At 42.6% G+C, this 20,189-nt stretch overlaps 2 protein-coding genes and 1 pseudogene across 2 annotated transcripts in view; 1 reads left to right on the top strand and 2 right to left on the bottom strand.

The window, feature by feature from the left end:
* Nucleotides 1-12,421, bottom strand: part of LOC139390137 (zinc finger protein 1035) — a 28,017-nt gene extending 15,596 nt beyond the window's left edge. The window contains exon 1 of the mRNA XM_071137332.1: nt 12,215-12,421. The gene's annotated coding sequence lies outside the window, so the exon portion shown is untranslated. The remainder of the gene's footprint in view (nt 1-12,214) is intronic.
* LOC139385021 (zinc finger BED domain-containing protein 4-like) lies at nt 7,305-8,713 on the top strand (annotated as a pseudogene).
* A 5,124-nt stretch (nt 12,422-17,545) lies between the features above and the next one.
* Nucleotides 17,546-20,184, bottom strand: LOC139385024 (zinc finger protein 471-like; the record flags this gene model as incomplete). Its single annotated transcript, XM_071130058.1, has 1 exon — nt 17,546-20,184. A coding segment is annotated over one exon (1,386 nt), but the record flags the coding sequence as incomplete, so codon positions are not given.
* Nucleotides 20,185-20,189: the final 5 nt, after the last annotated feature.

A 20,189-nucleotide genomic window follows, 5' to 3' on the forward strand; every position in this document is an offset into this window, starting at 1 on the left:
TGACATCGACAAAGTCGAGGATCGGTAGAATGGTCAGTTTTACGAGGGTATGTTTGGCAGCATGAGTGAAGTTTGTTGTGAAATAGGAAGCCGATTCTTTATTTAATTTTGGATTGGACATGTTTAATGTGAGTCTGGAAGGAAAGTTTACAGTCTAACCAGGCACCTAAGTATTTGTAGTTGTCCACATATTCTAAGTCAGAACCTTCCAGAGTAGTGATGCTGGACGGGCGGGCAGGTGCGGGCAGCGATCGGTTGAAGAGCATGCATTTAGTTTTACTTGCATTTAAGAGCCGTTGGAGGCCACGGAAGGAGAGTTATGGCATTGAAGCTCATCTGGAGGTTAGTTAACACAGTGTCCAACGAAGGGCCAGAGGTATACAGAATGGTGACGTCTCCGTAGAGGTAAATCAAAGAATCACCAGCAGCGAGAGCGACATCATTGATGTATACAGAGAAGAGAGTCGGCCCGAGAATTGAACCCTGTGGCACCCCCATAGAGACTCCCAGAGGTCCAGACAACAGGCCCTCCGATTTGACACACTGAACTCTATCAGAGAAGTAGTTGGTAAACCAGGCGAGGCAATCATTTGAGAAACCAAGTCTGTTGAGTCTGCCAATAAGAATGTGGTGATTGACAGAGTCAAAAGCCTTAACTGGGACGATGAATACGGCTGCAAAGTAATGTCTCTTATCGATGGCAGTTATGATATCGTTTAGGACCTTGAGCGTTGCTGAGGTGCACCCATGACCAGCTCTGAAACCAAATTGCATAGTAGAGAAGGTACGGTGGGAATCGAAATGGTTGGTAATCTGTTTGTTAACTTGGCTTTCGAAAGACAGGGGGTAGGATAGATATAGGTCTGTAGTTTGGGTCTAGAGTGTCTCCCCCTTTGAAGAGGAGGATGACCGCAGCAGCTTTCCAATCTATGGGAATCTCAGATGATACGAATGGGAGGTTGAACAGGCTAGTAATAGAAATTGCAACAATTTTGGCAGATCATTTTAGAAAGAAAGGGTCCAGATTGTCTAGCCCAGCTGATTTGTAGGGGTCCAGATTTTGCAGCTCTTTCAGAACATCAGCTATCTGGATGTGGGTGAAGGAGAAGTGGAGGAGGTTTGGGCGAGTTGCTGTGGGGAGCGCAGTGCTGTTGCCTGGGGTAGGGGTAGGCAGGTGGAAAGCATGGCCAGCCGTAGATAATTGAAATTCTCAATTATAGTGGATATATCGGTAGTGACAGTGTTTCCTAGTCTCAGAGCGGTGGGTAGCTGGGAGAAGGTGCTCTTATTCTCCATAGACTTTACAGTTTCCCAAAACTTTTTTGAGTTTGTACTACAGGATGCAAATTTCTGTTTGAAAAAGCTAACCTTAGCTTTCCTAACTGCCTGTGTATATTGGTTCCTAACTTCCCTAAAAAGTTACATATCACGGGGGCTATTCAATGCTAATGCAGAACGCCCCAGGATGTTTTTGTGCTGGTTAAGGGCAGACAGGTCTGGAGTGAACCAAGGGCCATATCTATTCCTAGTTCTACATTTTTTGAATGGAGCATGCTCATTTAAGATGGTGAGGAAGGCACTTTTAAAGAATAACCAGGCATCCTCTACTGACGGGATGAGGTCAATGTCATTCCAGGATACCCTGGCCAGGTCAATTAGAAAGGCTTGTTCGCAGAAGTGTTTTAGGGAGCGTTTGACAGTGATGAGGGGTGGTCGTTTGACCACAGACCCATTACGGATGCAGGCAATTAGGCAGTGATCTGAGTAAATGACTGAGTAAAGGGTCTGAACACTTGTTTATGAAGTATCAAGGGGTCTGAATACTTTCCGAATGCACCAATAATCTCTCCTTCCTCCCACTGTGTGCAGTTGTTCACTTCCCTTCACTGATAAGAAATGAAATTACTGGTATACTAGACCATGCCTCCACTAATCCAATGGGGGCACAACGCTAGCCTCTACCCCCTAGAGCTTAGGGACTTCTGAAGGTTACCGATGGGTGTAATTAATGTTTCCCTTTGATAAGCTAGGCTGCTCTCAGACCTAGGGGGTAGGTAGAGGGTTGTTTCTGGACAGGGTCATAGTCTTCTTCTTGGGTAGACTCCGTAATATGACATCAGAGGTAGTGTTTCCCAAACCTCTCCCAGCTATTCCCCTTATCTGGTCTATTCCAGTCCAAGCTGACCAGATTCAACTAATCAAGGGCTTGATGATTAGTTGACCAGTTGTGCTACTGGCATTGATCAAAGTGTTTGGTAGATAAAATAGCCTTAGTAAAATGTTTGAAAGTAGGGCTACTCGAAGCTGGGTTTGGGAAACACTACCCTGACACACGATGACAATTTACATTTGTAACTAAACTTCCATCAGGTGAGAATTAAATGTAGATCTTTGTGCTACCTTGTTTATGGACTCCAGTCACCGATGTCAGGCTGTTCTCTCTGCTACCGCACGGCAAGCGGTACCAGAGCGCCAAGTCACTTTACCCCGACCTACATGTATAAATTACCTTGACTAACCTGTTCCGCCTGTATATAGCCTCGTTGTTCTTTGTTTAGTAAATATTTTAACTATATTTTCTTAGCGGCATTGTTGGTAAGTAAGCATTTCATGCTAAGGTCTATACCCATTGTATTTGGCGCATATGAGTAAGTAAAATTTGACTTGACTTGTCAAAAGTGTTTGCTGTTGATCGTGCTATTTTATTGAATAAGTTGTCCTCGATTGGGCTTGTGATGTCTGCTCTCGGTTTCATGATTTTTTCAGTGATAACCCCATCAATAAAGATGGCCCAAGTTAAGTCCAAATTTCTTGAAGTACATAAAGGTGTACCGCAGGGGTCGGTACTAGGACCTGTTCTTTTCACTATTTATATAAATGCTATTGCTCAATCTGTTATATTGTACATTTCATCTGTATGTGGATGATACATTTAGGTACGATTGCCCTGACTGACCTTTTCTGACCTGGCTGTGACATAGTTACAGTCTGATTTTACAGTTGTGCGGGAAGCCCTTATTGATATAAAACTTGTGCTTAATATGGGTAAAACAAAATGTGTGTATATCTTAAAATTGTTTCAGATGGATCTTCACTCATCAGATGGTTCTATAATCAAATGAGTCCCTGCATACCAACCTTGGTATTTGTATTTACAATGATTTGTCATTTTAAAAAACATACGAATGAGCTTGTTAACTTTTTATGGCTGCAGGGGCAGTATTGAGTAGATTGGATGAAAAGGTGCCCATTGTAAACAGCCAGCTCCTCAGTCTCAGTTGCTAATATATGCATATTATTATTAGTATTGGATAGAAAACACTCTAAAGTTTCCAAAACTTTCAAAATATTGTCTGCGAGCATAACAGAACTGATATTGCAGGCGAAACCCTGAGGAAAATCAAAGCAGGAAGTGGCTTCTATTTTGAAAACTCCATGTTCCATAGCCTCCCTTTGCTCCATTTAAAGGGATATGAACAAGATTCCTTTTCCTATCGCTTCCTCAAGGTGTCAACAGTCTTCAGACATAGTTTCAGGCTTTTATTTTGAAAAATGAGCCAGAACAATAACATCGCGTCAAGTGGTCACATGAGTTTGGCTCGCGCAACAGAGTTTGGGTAGGTATTGCTTTTCCCTCTCCTACTGTGAAAGACATTTGCGGTTGATATATTATCGATTATATATTTTAAAAACAACCTGAGGATTGATTATAAAAAAACGTTGACATGTTTCTGTGGACATTATGGAAACTATTTGGAATTTGTCTGCGTTGTCGTGATCGCTCTTTCCTGTGGATTTCTGGACATAACGCAACGCGACAAAAAAAAACGGAGGTATTTTAGATCTAAAAATAATCTTTATAGAACAAAAGGAACATTTGTGGTGTAACTGGGATTCTCGTGAGTGAAAACATCCGAAGATCAAAGGTAAACAATTAATTTGATTGCTTTTCTGATTTTCGTGACCGAGCTACCTGATGCTATGTGTACTTAATGTTTTATCGTGCGATCGATAAACTTACACAAACGCTTGGATTGCTTTCGCTATAAAGCATAATTTCAAAATCTGACACGACAGGTGGATTAATAAAAGGCAAAGCTGTGTTTTCCTATATTGCACTTGTGATTTCATGAATATAAATATTTATAGTAATATTTATTGTATGTAGCGCTATGCTATTCAGCGGTTGTTGATGACACTTATCCCGATATCAGGATTGCAGCCATAACAAGTTAACAAGAAATTTGAGGAGTGGTTAAAAAAAAAGAAGAGTTTTAATAACTCTAACCTAATTGTATGTAAACTTCAGACTTCAACTGTATACAGGCCGTCAGTAAATACACCCAACATTTTCTTTATTAAACAAAATACCCTAGCCGGTTATATGCAATTTTCTGCAACAAACTAATCGCTCTCAAACAAAGTTGTGCACTTGCTCTCATGCACTCTTGAGGCGTCTGCCAGACGGAACTGCAATCTGCAATCTGAAACTGAACCCTACCTTGAGGCATGCATAGGCTGCATTCCAAACACGTAAAAGACACACCCCCTCCCCTCAAATTAAGTGATGTACCATGATGACGTACCATGGCGTATGATGAGTTGACACTTGCAGGGCAAGGGGCGAGGGAAAAATGAAGGAATTTAAAATGGATCGCCCATGCCCGGAAATGTGTCACTATTGGAAAAATTAGTAGCACAATTTCTAACTTACTTACATTCGTTTTTACTTAAACCAATATCAATATAAAGAAACCAACATACAAGTGTAAGGTTTTGGCAGACTTTTCTTAGCAGATGTACAATTATTGCGGATTGAATTATGGGGCATTTCAGGCGCCGGAGTGAACAGAATTGTACATTTGCAAACTCGATCACAAATGAGGGCTGAGGGGATTACGTTGCCAACTTCCCTTGCTTGGCTAATTGTTTGGACCGATGGCAAAGATGGCCGTATCGGTGCATAAACATTAGACAAGTTGGAAATCACAAATTCAACACAGTGTTTTGGAAGGAATCAGTGGCTAACTGCAAGCATTGCAAAGCAATCCCTAACCTGTTTTTCAGTGGAGTGGGTGTATGGTCCAAGTTTAAGGGTCTCTTTTCCAAGCTTAAAAGGATAAACATTCAACGTTGGTCATGTTGTCAATCCAGCATGACTTCTGCCACGTTCAAAACAACTGGAAATTCGGAACTGGGAAATCTCAGACTTCAGTGAGTTCAAGACAACTGGAAACTCTATAAAAAAAACTAGCTCAGACTGGGAAAATACGTTTGAACGGTCGTTCAACTCGGAATGCCAAATCGGGAAGTCGGGCCTATTTCTAGAGCTCCGACCTGAAGATCACCGACAGGACCGCTGTGCCACCTTCCTGTTCAAGTGAGCACAGGACAAGTTGAGCCCAAAAATGTATTGTATGCTGCTGCATAAAGGATGTAACATGCCAGGGAGATATGTATACTGTAGCTAAGAAAGTAATTAGAGATCAACCGATTAATCGGAATGGCCGATTTCAAGTTTTCATAACAATCGGAAATCAGTATTTTTGGACAACGATTTGGCCGATTTTTTTACACCTTTATTTAACTAGGCAAGTCAGTTAAGAACAGTGGGTTAACTGCCTCGTTCAGGGGCAGAACGACAGATTTTTACCTTGTCCGCTCGGGGGATTCAATTTTGCAACCTTACAGTTAACTAGTTCTACGCTCTAACCACCTGATTACATTGCACTCCAAGAGGAGCCTGCCTGTTATGCGAATGCAGTAAGCCAAGGTAAGTTGCTAGCTAGCATTAAACTTATCTTATGAAAAACAATCAATCATAATCACTAGTTAACTACACATGGTTGATGGTATTACTAATTTATATAGCGTGTCCTGCATTGCATATAATCGATGCGGTGCCATTCGTGAAAATGACGGTCGTTGCTCCAACGTGTACCTAACCATAAACACCAATGCCTTTCTTAAAATCAATACACAAGTATACATTTTTAAACCTGCATATTTAGCTAACATAAATCCAGGTTAGCAGGCAATACTAACCAGGTGAAATTGTCATTTCTCTTGCGTTCACTGCACGCAGAGTCAGGGTATATGCAACAGTTTGGGCCGCCTGGCTCTTTGCGAACTAATTTGCCAGAATTTTACGTAATTATGACATAACATTGAAGGTTGTGCAATGTAACAGGAATATTTAGACTCATGGATGCCACCCGTTAAATAAAATACGGAATGGAATAAAAGTTTTGTTTTCGAGGTGATAGTTTCCGGATTTGAACGAAGGCTCGTATTTCTGTGTGTTTATTATGGTTAAGTCTATGATTTGATATTTGATAGAGCAGTCTGACTGAGGGGTGGTAGGCAGCAGCAGGCTCGTAATAGTCAAAGGTATATGGTTTAGAGAGAAAATAGTCGACATGTTATAATTCCTGTAATAACTTGCGGGCTGAACTTGAAAGGGGTTCCTTACCGTTCATATCTTCAATAGAAAATGTCCTGATCTACTTCAAATAAGGTCTGTGTTTCGTTCGTGCTTAAACCGCCTCTGCGTTTTGATACCCGTGTAAATCTCACTAGGATAAGGTAACGTTTGTTGATATTTTCATAAATCCACTCTACAAAAAAAAAAAAAAGATCTTCGCTTATATTTAGCAAATATTGATCAGAGTTACCTTGTCCTATGGATATCTACAGTTATAAAATTGGCAAGGTGGTGTAAGCCTACACGAAACACAGACCTTATTTTAAGTGAATCTAAAAATATCCTATGGAATAAATGAATGAAGGAACCGCTTTTCAGATTTTGCTAGAAGGTGTCATGGGAATTATGACTCGCACTTTGGTAGTCAATTCTTACCATTCCCATTATTAAAATAGGATTTCCTGCATATAGAAATTAGAGTTTTTGTTTTCAACATTCATCACAGGTAACTTAAACTCTATTTTTATTCAAACAGTTGAGAGTATTTGTCTCCTAAGCAGACTCTTCAGTATCATTGTCACTTCAGAGCTCTGTGTGTGTTTACAGATGGCAGAGAAAAGCAGAGCACCAGTGTGGGACTATTACATGGAATTGGCATCAGGGAAAGCAAGGTGTCTTACTTGTGATAAAGATGTACGCATGGGGTCAGCAACGGCTAAATCAAAAAATACCACAAACCTGTGGTATCACCTTAAAGAATAACCATCCAAAAGCCCATAAGAAAGCAATGATGAAAAAAGCAAACACAAATTTTTCACAAGGAAAAAGTGATAGACACATTGCAGGCTACAATCGTACAACTTTTTAATAAGCAAGCAAAATGGCAGGACAAAGATCCAAGGGCCAAGAAGATGATGTAGCAATTATTGAGATGATTGACACTGACATCCAGCCATTCACAGTGGTGTCTGACGTTGGTTTTTTTAGCGGCTGATTACTCTTGCTGAACTCCGGTACAGATGAAAAATGATTTAGCACAGAAATGCAAGATAAAACACATAAAAGAGTTGTGATGAAAGTGAAGAATCTGGTGGCACCAGTTAAACGCTCCACGCATTCACAACTGACTGCTGGTCAGGCATTACAGAGTCCCGGATGAGCCTTACTGGACATTTCATTGACAATGTTTGGACAAGAAAGCAGGTTGTGCTGAATTTCAAGACTATGAATGGATCACACATATGAAACTACATCAGAGAGATGTTTTTGACCATGTTGGAATACTGGGAAATCCACACAGAACGTGTAGTGCTGGTCCTCAGGGACAGTGGGGCAAACATGGTGAAAGGTATGAGACTGGCAGAGCTTCCAGACTTCAACTGCAGTGCACACACCCTACAGCTTGTAATCAATGATGGCCTATCCAGTCAGAGCTGTGCTAGACATTATTGCCATGTTGAAGAGCTGTACTGGCCTTCCCAAACACGTGATCAACAAGCAGTTCAAACTCGCTGGAACTCAACACTACACATGCTGCAGAGGATGTTTGAACAGAGGCGTGCATTGAATGTGTATGCAGGTGAATACGGACACATCAGCAGTTTGTCTGCAGCACAATGGGACATTGTCTCTAACCTAATTGAGACTCTGGCACCTATGGAGGAGGTGACACTGGAGATGAGCCACTCCAACTCTACAGCAGTATGCATCATCCCCAGTGTGTCGGTGCTGAAGCTGATGCTACAGCAGGAGGGTTCTTCTACTCAAGGCATCAAAACTTTACGGAAGACCATGTTGGACAGTCTGACAAGGAGGTTCTCCAAGGCCGAGGAGACAAAGTGCCTGGTGCTGGCAACTGTCCTGGATCCACATTACAAGAGCTATGCCTTCACCTCAGGGACAGCACCAGAGAAAACAAAAGAGTGGCTAAAGGAGGAGTCTGACCTACTAAGGAAACCAAATCCCAGAGCCACAGAAGATGGGGCGAGTGAAGAGGAGGACCCAGATCCAGGTGCAAAAGAGCAAAGAGTCCAGGTAGATCAGCCACCCAGTCTGGTGGACAGCCTCTACGCTATAATCTTTGGAAGCCAAGAGAGCAGGGCTGAAGTCCAGTGCAGTTTTGAAATTGAGTTGGAGCGTTACCTCACAGAGCCCGTCATTGACAGAAAGAGCGGCTTGCCTTTGGAGTGGTGGAAGCAGAATGAGGACAGACTTCAATCACTCGCTCCACTGGCAAAGAAGTTTCTCTGTCCCCCACCTTCTTCAGTCCCAAGCGAGAGTGTTCAGTGAGGTGGGGATCATTTATGATAAGCGGAGGAGCAGACTGACAGGGGACCATGCAGACAAGCTCTGCTTTCTGCACTACAACCTAAAACTTCTTAACTGGGAATATTGAAGACCCATGAAAGCTGGTGGTTCGTTTTAACATATGTTCTCATGTTATGAGACTAACTTGATTTTATTTATGTATTACATTAAGTTAAAATAAAAGTGTTCATTGTTCACTCAGTATTGTTGAAATTGTCATTATTACAAAAATGTGTGTGTGTGTGTGTATATATATATATATATATATATATATATAAAAATAGATTTTTTTTTTAATTGGCTGATTAATCGGTATCTGCTTTTTTGGTCCTCCAATAATTGGTATCGGTGTTGAAAAATCATAATCGATCGACCTCTAAAAGTAATACTAAGTGTATGTTGTGTAGTAAGCTGTTAGTAGCCCAGGTGCCTCACCCTAATAATTTGGTTTATTCACCACTCGTAATTCCACCTACTGTTCTGACTTGGTGGTGCACATGTAGCCTATAGCCTGTTTTAGAGAAAAGTCATCATTGAATATTGTAAGTTTTCATTGTCTGCTTATAACCCCCTTTATTTATCCTGTACCTCTGACTTGGTGTACAGGGAGAACACTGTAAGAAAGGTCCATGGTCTGAATTCTGTCGCTGTACATTTCAAAGTGCTGAACAAATAGTTACATTGACTACATCCGCCCTAGCTCGCACGTTAATGTCTTACAATCGCAATTACGGATTGCCTCTTATCCGCTTGTTGTCCCCTTATGCCATGGTTTGTACATCTCAGTTGTCAATAGAAAAGCAAGTCAGCCATATTAGCCGTTTTTTTTAAAGCAGTAAATTAGGCTGAATTATCTGTTTCGCTGCCAGACAAGGCTCCGCTGATAGTCAGGTGTTGCAGTGGTACAGTGTTGGGACAGCTTTCTGTAGGCCCTAACAGTTTGTGGGAACCGTTTGTCACCGTTATAGTGCAATGTATTGTTTACTGTTGGCATGCTGCCATGCATTGAAGGAAAAAAAGTGCCCCACCCAATTTTACCTACCTCATCCCCATACTGTTTTTATTTATTTACTTTTCTGCTCTTTTGCACACCAATATCTCTCTACCTGTACATGACCATCTGATAATTTCACTCCAGTGTTAATCTGCAAAATTGTAATTATTTGCCTACCTCCTCATGCCTTTTGCACACAATGTATATAGACTCTCTTTTTTTTCTACTGTGTTATTGACTTGTTAATTGTTTACTCCATGTGTAACTCTGTGTTGTCTGTTCACACTGCTATGCTTTATCTTGGCCAGGTCGCAGTTGCAAAGGAGAACTTGTTCTCAACTAGCCTACCTGGTTAAATAAAGGTGAAATAAAAATAAAATAAAAAAACATGCTAAATTCGCCACTGAGTATAAGATGGAAGTCCACTGGGTGAACGAGCAAGACAAAAGATTTAAGTGCCTTTGAACAGGGTATGGTAGTAGGTGCCAGACGCACCGGTTTGAGTTGGTCAAGAACGGCAACGCTGCTGGGTTTTTCACGCTCAACACTCTCCCGTGTGTATCAATTATGGTCTACCACCCAAAGGACATCCAGCCAACTCAAGTCAAAGTTTATGTGTCACGTGAGCTGAATACAACATGCTTACTTACAGGCTCTAACCAATAGTGCAAAAAGTTATTAGGTAGACAATAGGTAGGTAAAGAAATAAAACAGTAAAAAGACAGGTTATATACAGTAGCGAGGCTATAAAAGTAGCGAGGCTACATACAGACACCGGTTAGTCAGGCTGATTGAGGTAGTCTGTGCATGTAGATATGGTTAAAGTGACTATACATATATGATGAACAGAGTAGCAGTTGCGTAAAAGAGGGGTTGGAGGGTGGGAAACAATGCAGATAGCCCGGTTAGCCAATGTGCGGGAGCACTGGTTGGTCGGCCCAATTGAGGTAGTATGTACATGAATGTATAGTTAAAGTGACTATGCATATATGATAAACAGTGAGTATCAGCAGCGTAAAAAGAGGGGTTGGGGGGTGGCACACAATGCAAATAGTCCGGGTAGCCATTTGATTACCTGTTCAGGAGTCTTATGGCGTGGGGTTAAAAACTGTTGAAAAGCCTTTTTGTCCTAGACTTGGCACTCCGGTACCGCTTGCCATCATCATGCAGTAGTAGAGAGAAGAGTCTATGACTGGGGTGGCTGGGGTCTTTGACAATTTTTTACCCAATAGGCTCAGACTTGTTTCCATCTACGCAGGTTGGCACCCATGTCCCACTGGGCCATGGCACCGACGTATCTACTCTGACATGGATCAGGGTGTATACGCCTGGTATAACATCAAGGTGTATACAACTAGTTAAACACGGGTGTTGAAGCAGAAAAGCAGCATGAACGTATCTGCACTATTTATCAAGCGAGTTAAACTGCATACTCAGAAACACAATTTTATAATGGCAGGAGTGTTTGATTTCCTTACATTAGCATCATAACATCAATAATGTAACTAGGGGTAGTAACAGGGTAGTAACTAGGCCTACCCTGTATGTGACAACAAAAATATGTTCCCGCTTTCTACATGCAGAAATAAGATATAATTTGGCTAGAATCAGTTGAGGTTGTCTACTGCCAAAAATAAATGGAATTTACTACAATAATCCCAGTGTAGCAGCATTTCCATCACACATCTACCTACATGGGTTGCAAGTTCAACATGTACCCATGCCTAGCTCTACCTCACAAACATTGAGGAAACGTGAAACTTGATCTAAGTAAATTGATTTAGCTATTATCTGGTTAACAGTACACGGAATAAGGAATTGAGTGCCTGTTAACATAAACTATGCATGATATTATGCATTTAATTACCTCGCTAGTTACAGGTCACGTCAATGTGCCATCCAGGGGTGTCTTCATTACGTCTTACAACTTTAACAGTTTACCGTTTAAGAACCAAAAGGAACCGTGAGGGCTCAACTGAAGTTAAAAAATGTTGAGTTGGAGTGAACGGTTTCAAACGGTTTGCAACAGAATCGGCGTAATGAATATACCCCAGGTAGGTTTGTATTGAATTGCTAATGTACCTTTACTAGCAACTACAATAACGTTATACCTTACCTACTGCCACTGGGCACACACCGGTTAAATCAACGTTGTTTCCACGTAATTTCAGTGAAATTACGTTCAACCAACGTGGAATGTACGCTGAATTGACGTATGGTCTATGCCCAGTGGGTAGGGGTGAAGCCCCAGCCAGGTCGTCAGAAAGCAGAATGTCTGAAGAAGCATGCATTTAACTAACCACTCAAACCAAATAACTCGAAATAATGTTTTCATGCCAGTGGAAAGGGTGGCATCCCTTGCAATGCTTAAAATGTGCTTATGTTCGCTTGGCAATTATCATCTACTGCCTCCAGGCAGGCTAGCTAACTAGCTACTACCACAAACTACAATGGTTCTAATCTAGAACTCAATTCAGAACCGCACTCACCAGGCAATGCAGTATTGCGTACCGCCGTCCTGACTCCTGTTGTTATCTACGGTCCCACGATGCTTTAGGTTACTACCTAGCTAGACATTTCCGTGAACATATTGATAATTTGGTCGTTTTTCAGAAATATATGTTTTTCTTGTTTTTTTCTTTATCGAATCACACAATGTGCCCGAACCCCGGGAACATTTATGACTCTATGCTATTAGAACCAATGAAAAGGAAGGAGAACCTTGCAAGTACCCGCCCTACACGCTCTATGGCTGCGCAGTACAGCTTCTGCGCACATCCTGCCGCGTGCATCAAGGCTTCTGTGTGATCACTATGCGTGCAGGACGACGGCTGCTACTGCGGAGAGTGCCATGACTCCGTTCGCTCAAAAGCAGGCGACGACTCTGCTGTCCTGTGTTGCTCTGCCCACTTATGTTGTTATTAAGAACCAATGTGTAATCCCACCTCAATTTCAGAGCAGCCCTTAGGTTGGTCTACATAGCAGAACAACAACCAGCAGTTTCCCTGCTTTAGGTCTGCCCTGGATTGCTTCTGCCTAGTTGCCACCATCTTGGTTGCAAGAATCAAGAAGGACTGGAGACAAAATGGTGGCTTTGTTTTTTTTAATGGGCTCCAGCAACAGCACCACTTTACATCATACCAGTGAAGTGAAATACCAAAATTACATGCCATGTCCTAGTAAGGACAGTATTTCAAGCATATAGTAGAATTTGTACAAAAAAGAAAGGAAAACCACTCATGTCTTCTATGAGCAAGCCTGGGCCACATGTAAGAACCTTACCATAGACCAGTTACTGCTATTCACTGTCTTTTGGGGTATGTTTATCCCAAAACCAACTGCAAATCCATGATATTTAACCAATCAATAGGTTGGAATGGTGCTATTGATAAGATAAAAAGTCTACATTAAGGGTTGAGAACATCATGGGTTGTCAAGGACCTGTACACACCACTCTTTAACCAACAACTAAGCTACCCCTTAATGTAAAGCATTCTTCTGTCAAATCAATCCAGTTAAGAACTAAGCCTATTGGGTTTGGTAAATAAAACTAGACTCTCTTCCTAAGATACAAATTGAGGGGCAATACATGGCATAAACGATAGGAATTGTGTAATACTATATGTAACTCCAATGAAACGATAGCCAGCGGTATGACCTGAGATAGTTTGGACTGTATGGTTCTGCAAACCAATATGCCATTTACAGGTGATTTAAGAGGAAACAAATATTGAGTCAATCTATCCTTAGAAGCTGGTTTGACAAGGCCACAAATTGGACATATTCATGAACAAGGCGAGATCTGCAAGAGGTTCAATGATGAATGTGTCTATTGGACAAATAACGCAAGGCAGGTAAAACGGGAGGAGCTGATGTGTTCAATGCAAGTAACAAATGCACTTTTCATACTAATCATAGAATGCACAGTGCATCACGTCACCAGTAGGTGGCCATCGTGCTGCAGAACTGCTATCCACATTTGTTTTTTTGCTCTAACCTGGAGGTCATGAGGGACAATGACACAAATAAATGTAACATCAGTAAAAAAATGAAATACAGGCCTACAAGCATACTGTCACCATCATATGGATGAAACCGCTTGATTGAATTTGGGTACAGTAAGTTAAAGTGGGTGCATCCATGGTGATCAGCATAGCTTCTTGGAATGAAGTGTGCTTTTGACTGATCATGTGGAGAAAACCCAACTCTTTCTTGACTCACTACCAATTGATTATCGGTGTAAAGACAGGTCTCAAAGTTCATACAAGCTAACCAATGATTGTAGAAAAGTAAATAAGGTTACTCAGTCTTGAGATCCGTACCCTTAAAACAAATGTCTCTGTAAGTCTCCCATTGGCGTTAATGAATGATTTAGGTGAAAGTCTAATTTGTGAATTTAGCACATGGGGGTGTGTGAAACTTATTCCTCAGCCTGAACTGTCCCCACTTGCGCCAGCGAATAGTTAGCTTTTTGCATGGCGCCAACTGGTAAGACACTTCAGGAGGGCGGTCACGTGGGCTTGCAAGGCAGGTATCCTGGGTTTGAGCCTCGTGTGAGCCAAATCAGGAGAAAGTGGTACTCGTCCTTTACAATGGTGCCATGACACAGGTCTATAGTTGCACTGGGGTCACTATTGAGTAAGTTTGATGGGCGAGCGTAGCACATGGGCATGTGTGAAAATTACTCTCAGCCTGAAGTGTCCCCATTTCTGCGAGCAAATAGCTATTTTTTTTTGCAATCCTCCAACTGGTAAGACACTTCAGGAGGGCTAGTAAGTGTGCTAGTATGGCAAAGGTCTGAGCCTCTGTGCAAGCCTAATCAGGAGAAATTGGTGCTCACTTACACGTCCTTTACATAGACACTTATGTAGCCGATGTGGAATCGCTAGCTAGTTGGTGGTGAGCTAGTAGAGTCCATCATGCAAGTGTTGCAGTTGTTGTTTCCCTTGCTTTGCACAGGACATTCAGGACTTGATTTCATCCGGTATGTCAATGAGTCATGGGCACAGACCTTCGCGGCTGTGGTAACAATGGCCGCGTTCCTCTGCTCAGAATGGAATGGTTCCAAAAGTGCATACTCAGTCAACAGGGAACACAACCAATAAATTGATCTTTAATGCACTTAAGATGAGCACACCCTGTTGACTGAGTATGCACCTTTGGAACCGTTCCATTTGGTGTAAAGTGATTGTAAAGTGTGAACTCCACCCATCCAGCAAGCTAAATCATGCGCACATTGTCCCAATCCCAAATCGACCCCTACGCACTTGTGGGGATTTGTAGGATTTGACAGGTGTAAGCAATATGGCAATAGCTCCACTTGCTCACCGATGGGCTAGGTGGAAGTTTCACAATGTTGCGAACACCTTTCAAATCACCAAAAGTGCATTGGAGGCAGGGTCTAATGGTCGATTTTGGATTGGGCCATTGGATACTGTCCGATCCTCTACCTTTCTCACCAAAGTGTGCACTTGCTCATGCTCCTTCAAGGCATTGGATTAGTGTAAGCATTAGTTTCCATTGTATAGACGGCAGTGCCCACTTCTGGGAAAAGGGTCAGGAATCGGGAGACCTGCCAGGTGAAGGACAGGCACAATAGGAGTGACCAGTGCAAAGGACAGTGACGCTTTTCATAACCTTGTCCCCAGGCTATTGCGCAAAGTGCATCTAAGCCTGGGATTTGAACGGTTCAGTGACTTGAGTAAAGTATTTGTCATCATTTAATTTGAGCAAATCACACAACTGCGAGGTTATGGGGAAGTGTTTGTGGAAGATGATTGGCTGGTAGATTAAGCAGATTTAACCAATCAATGCCTTTGCACTGGAAGTTTCTCCCGGTCTTTCTGTATTGGCTAACAAAGGCCAAGTTTGACTCGTTGATCCACCAGACTGAGCATTTGGGCAGAAGTTTCTGGAACAAGATCACGCTGGTCATAAAGAGGCAATTTTCCTTTCCCCCCCAAAGACACCTCTATCCTTCTGGCTACATGATTCTGAACAAGTCTGATCTACTGAATTGCTTGTGTTCAACACAGATCCATTTAGAAGTCTGAACCAGCCATGTTTCTTTATAGTCGAGAGACTACATCCTATCTTATACAATGCTCAAAAATATAAAGGGAACACTTAAACAACACAATGTAACTCCAAGTCAATCACACTTCTGTGAAATCAAACTGTCCACTTAGGAAGCAACACTAATTGACAATAAATTTCACATGCTGTTGTGCAAATGGAATAGACAACAGGTGGAAATTATAGGCAATTAGCAAGACACCCCCAATAAAGGAGTGGCTCTGCAGGTGGTGACCACAGACCACTTCTCAGTTCCTATGCTTCCTGGCTGATGTTTTGGTCACTTTTGAATGCTGGCAGTGCTTTCACTCTAGTGGTAGCATGAGACGGAGTCTACAACCCACACAAGTGGCTCAGGTAGTGCAGCTCATCCAGGATGGAACATCAATGTGAGCTGTGGCAAGAAGGTTTGCTGTGTCTGTCAGCGTAGTGTCCAGAGCATGGAGGCGCTACCAGGAGACAGGCCAGTACATCAGGAGACGTGGAGGAGGCCGTAGGAGGGCAACAACCCAGCAGCAGGACCGCTACCTCCGCCTTTGTGCAAGGAGCACTGCCAGAGCCCTGCAAAATGACCTCCAGCAGGCCACAAATGTGCATGTGTCTGCTCAAACGGTCAGAAACAGACTCCATGAGGGTGGTATGAGGGCCCGACGTCCACAGGTAGGGGTTGTGCTTACAGCCCAACACCGTGCAGGACGTTTGGCATTTGCCAGAGAACACCAAGTTTGGCAAATTCGCCACTGGCGCCCTGTGCTCTTTACAGATGAAAGCAGGTTCACACTGAGCATGTGACAGACGTGACAGAGTCTGGAGACGCCGTGGAGAACGTTCTGCTGCCTGCAACATCCTCCAGCATGACCGGTTTGGCGGTGGGGTGACATTTCTTTGGGGGGCCGCACATGTGCTCGCCAGAGGTAGCCTGACTGCCATTAGGTACCGAGATAAGATCCTCAGACCCCTTGTGAGACCATATGCTGGTGCGGTTGGCCCTGGGTTCTTCCTAATGCAAGACAATGCTAGACCTCATGTGGCTGGAGTGTGTCAGCAGTTCCTGCAAGAGGAAGGCATTGATGCTATGGACTGGCCCGCCTGTTCCCCAGGCCTGAATCCAATAGAGCACATCTGGGACATCATGTCTCGCTCCATCCATTGCACCACAGACTGTCCAGGAGTTGGTGGATGCTTTAGTCCAGGTCTGGGAGGAGATCCCTCAGGAGACCATCCGCCACCTCATCAGGAGCATGCCCAGGCGTTGTAGGGAGCCTCATTTTGACTTGTTTTAAGGACATTATATCACAGTTGGATCAGCCTGTAGTGTGGTTTTCCTCTTTAATTTTGAGTGCGACTCCAAATCCAGACCTCCATGGGTTGATAAATTTCATTTCCATTGATAATTTGTGTGATTTTGTTGTCAGCACATTCAACTATGTAAAGAAAAAAGTATTTAATAAGAATATTTCAATCATTCAGATCTAGGATGTGTTATTTTAGTGTTCAATTTATTTTTTTGAGCAGTGTATATAATTGATATAAACCATCATCCTATGGATCTTAGACATGGTGCTTCTCTAATAACTTGTGTAGGATGAACATTCCAGTGTGTAGGCAACAAAGCACTGGCAGAAAAATATCTAGCCTACCTAAAAATTACATTTCCACCACATCACATTCATCATTAGTTGAAAACCATGACTGATGGGTCATTTAAAAAAGGCCAATCTTTGATTTCTAGGAAAAAATACATTTCTTTCAACTTTAATGGCATAAAAGTAACATTTAAAATCAGGGCCAATGCATTTGTTTGGAAGACAGTAAAGGAAGCAACAGTACCATTTGAAAAGGCTAATTTACATCACAATGCTACGTGTGGCTTGCATTGGAATCACTGGACCTTGTCGTGTCCTAAGGAAAAACATGATCATGCGTTAACAGATCCGTGGCCACCCGGAGGACTGGCAGCAGAAATCGAGGGCAGTGGTTCCCAATCTTTTTCGGTTACTGTACCACCAACTGAATTTTGCTCTGCCCAGACAACCCCTGAAGTACCCCCTCATGTGCATTTTACAGTAGGCCTATGGTCTCATGAGTCTTCTCAAGTACCCCCTGTGGATAGGCTAAGAACTCCCAGAGGTCCTAGTACCCCTCATTGGGAACCAAGGATCTAGATAACAGAACCAGTTTGTGAATTGAGAGACATGGCCACAATATAGTGAAAAGATGATACATGAGAAAGCCTTTCAAAATGATACCAACATTCCTGGTCTGGTAGTTGGGGAACATCTCACCTTGACACATTTTCTGATCTTGAGAAAGACACCATGGATGTAAAGGCTTGGCAATTGCAAATAAATCATATCTTAAATAGTTTTAAAGTGAAATCCCAATGGAAATGCACATGTAAAAAAAAACAAAAAACATTTCAAATTACTTTACAAAATGGACAGTCATTGTTACCGCAGACCATCTTAACGGTTTGCATGGGTCCATGGGTCTTTAGCAAATTGTGCTCGACTACTAGCTTCAATAATGAGCATATTAAGGCATTATTCCCATGGCATTTCCAGGGGTATTGTCAAAGGTTTAACTGAAGTAACCAAAACAATCTAAAACATTGATACAAAACTAACCTCAAATTCACATGATTGTAGAAAATACATTAAAAAATCTCAGTAATTCCCAGTTCTTAAGTCACCATCTCAATCTCTGCAGTGCTACATCAATGTCAAACTACTCTGGTTCAGAATGAATGACCCACCCACCCCAAGAACCATACTGGTTGTAGTTCCTCAAGTCATTGTTAAAAGAAATTATAATTTAAAAACACTCGTTAAACTGCTCCATCATCAAGGCAAGAATCCTAACTTGAGATGTGCACGTAACTCAGACTTTTGTAAATCATGAATTGAGGTCTGCATAACAGTGCAACAATATGTGGTATGTGCATTGATCTCAAGTTAGGGTTCGGACCTCCGGATATAAATACCATGCATAGTTTCCATTAGCCAAGGTTATCGGACCCATGAGAACTCTGGTGCTTCAGAAACTTCTGCAAGGAGGAAAAAGTCTCTGTACACTCAGTGCATTCGTACAGCACCTCTGCTGGACCAATTTTTTCACCATTCCCACCCTTGACATCGTCAATGTCCCCATGACCCACTAAATCCTTTACATTGTCTTGGTCAGAGTCCAGGTCTGGATTGGAGTCAGCAGTGGGAGATGCCCGTCCTTCCATGTCCATTTCCCCCCTTGACTGACTTGGGTGAATCTCAAGATGGCGTCCTAGAGCAGAAGAACTCCGGAAGCAACTTGGACAGTGAGGGCACTTAACTATTTCACTACCTGGTTCCCTTTTGTGGTACCGCAAATGCCGTTGGTACACACACAGCAACCCAAACTTTTTCCCACATTGGTCACACTTGTAGTTCCTCCGTACCTTAGGAGCAGCGGACACTTCTCCAGTAGATGTGGTTTGCTGATCTTCACCATTGTCACTGTCCAATTCTGCAACAACACTGTCTAAAGACTTATTGGGTTTTATTTTAGATGACACATTCTGTTCCAACACATCAGAATTCAATTGGGAACCACCATCTGGTTTAGAATGCAATGCCAAGTACTTAAGACTTGGCTTCTTCTCTAATTCAGGTTTGTGATACATGGCTATATGCCTCCGGACATCACAGCGTTGTGGAAAATGTTTCCCACAGAGAACACAAGTGTGAAGAGTCCCCTTGTGGGATCTATTGTGCCGAGACAGACTACTTGAGTGACTAAATACACGGTGGCAGTGCTTGCATGGATGTAATTTTGTCCCAGAGCCTTTTTTATAAAGTGGGGGCCTTCCTCCCTTCCTTGCAGGTGCTTTTGTTACGATGCACTCAATGCGAGTATACCTTTGCCACTTTTTTACAACTCTTTGTGACTCTGAATCCTTATTTAACTTGTCAATTTCTTCCTGTGTTTGATGGGTAAGATGATGCTCCTTCAAGTCTGCTAACTGCTGGAAGCGATCTCCACACAAACCACAGCGGTATGGTCTGAAAGAGGATGGTGTTTTGGAATCAGATTTGCCATTGTGGGTCTTCACATCGACAGTTGCGTCACTGCTGTACTGTTTGGTCACATCGGTAGTAGGGGTGCCGCTGCTGTATTGTTTGGTCACATCGACAGTTGCGTCACTGCTGTACTGTTTGGTCACATCGGTAGTAGGGGTGCCGCTGCTGTATTGTTTGGTCACATCGGTAGTAGGGGTGCCGCTGCTGTATTGTTTGGTCACATCGGTAGTAGGGGTGCCGCTGCTGTACTGTTTGGTCACATCGGTAGTAGGGGTGCCGCTGCTGTACTGTTTGGTCACATCGGTAGTAGGGGTGCCGCTGCTGTCACATCGTT

This window comes from Oncorhynchus clarkii, chromosome 3 (assembly GCF_045791955.1).
Source record: "Oncorhynchus clarkii lewisi isolate Uvic-CL-2024 chromosome 3, UVic_Ocla_1.0, whole genome shotgun sequence".
NCBI classification, from domain to species: Eukaryota; Metazoa; Chordata; class Actinopteri; order Salmoniformes; family Salmonidae; genus Oncorhynchus; species Oncorhynchus clarkii.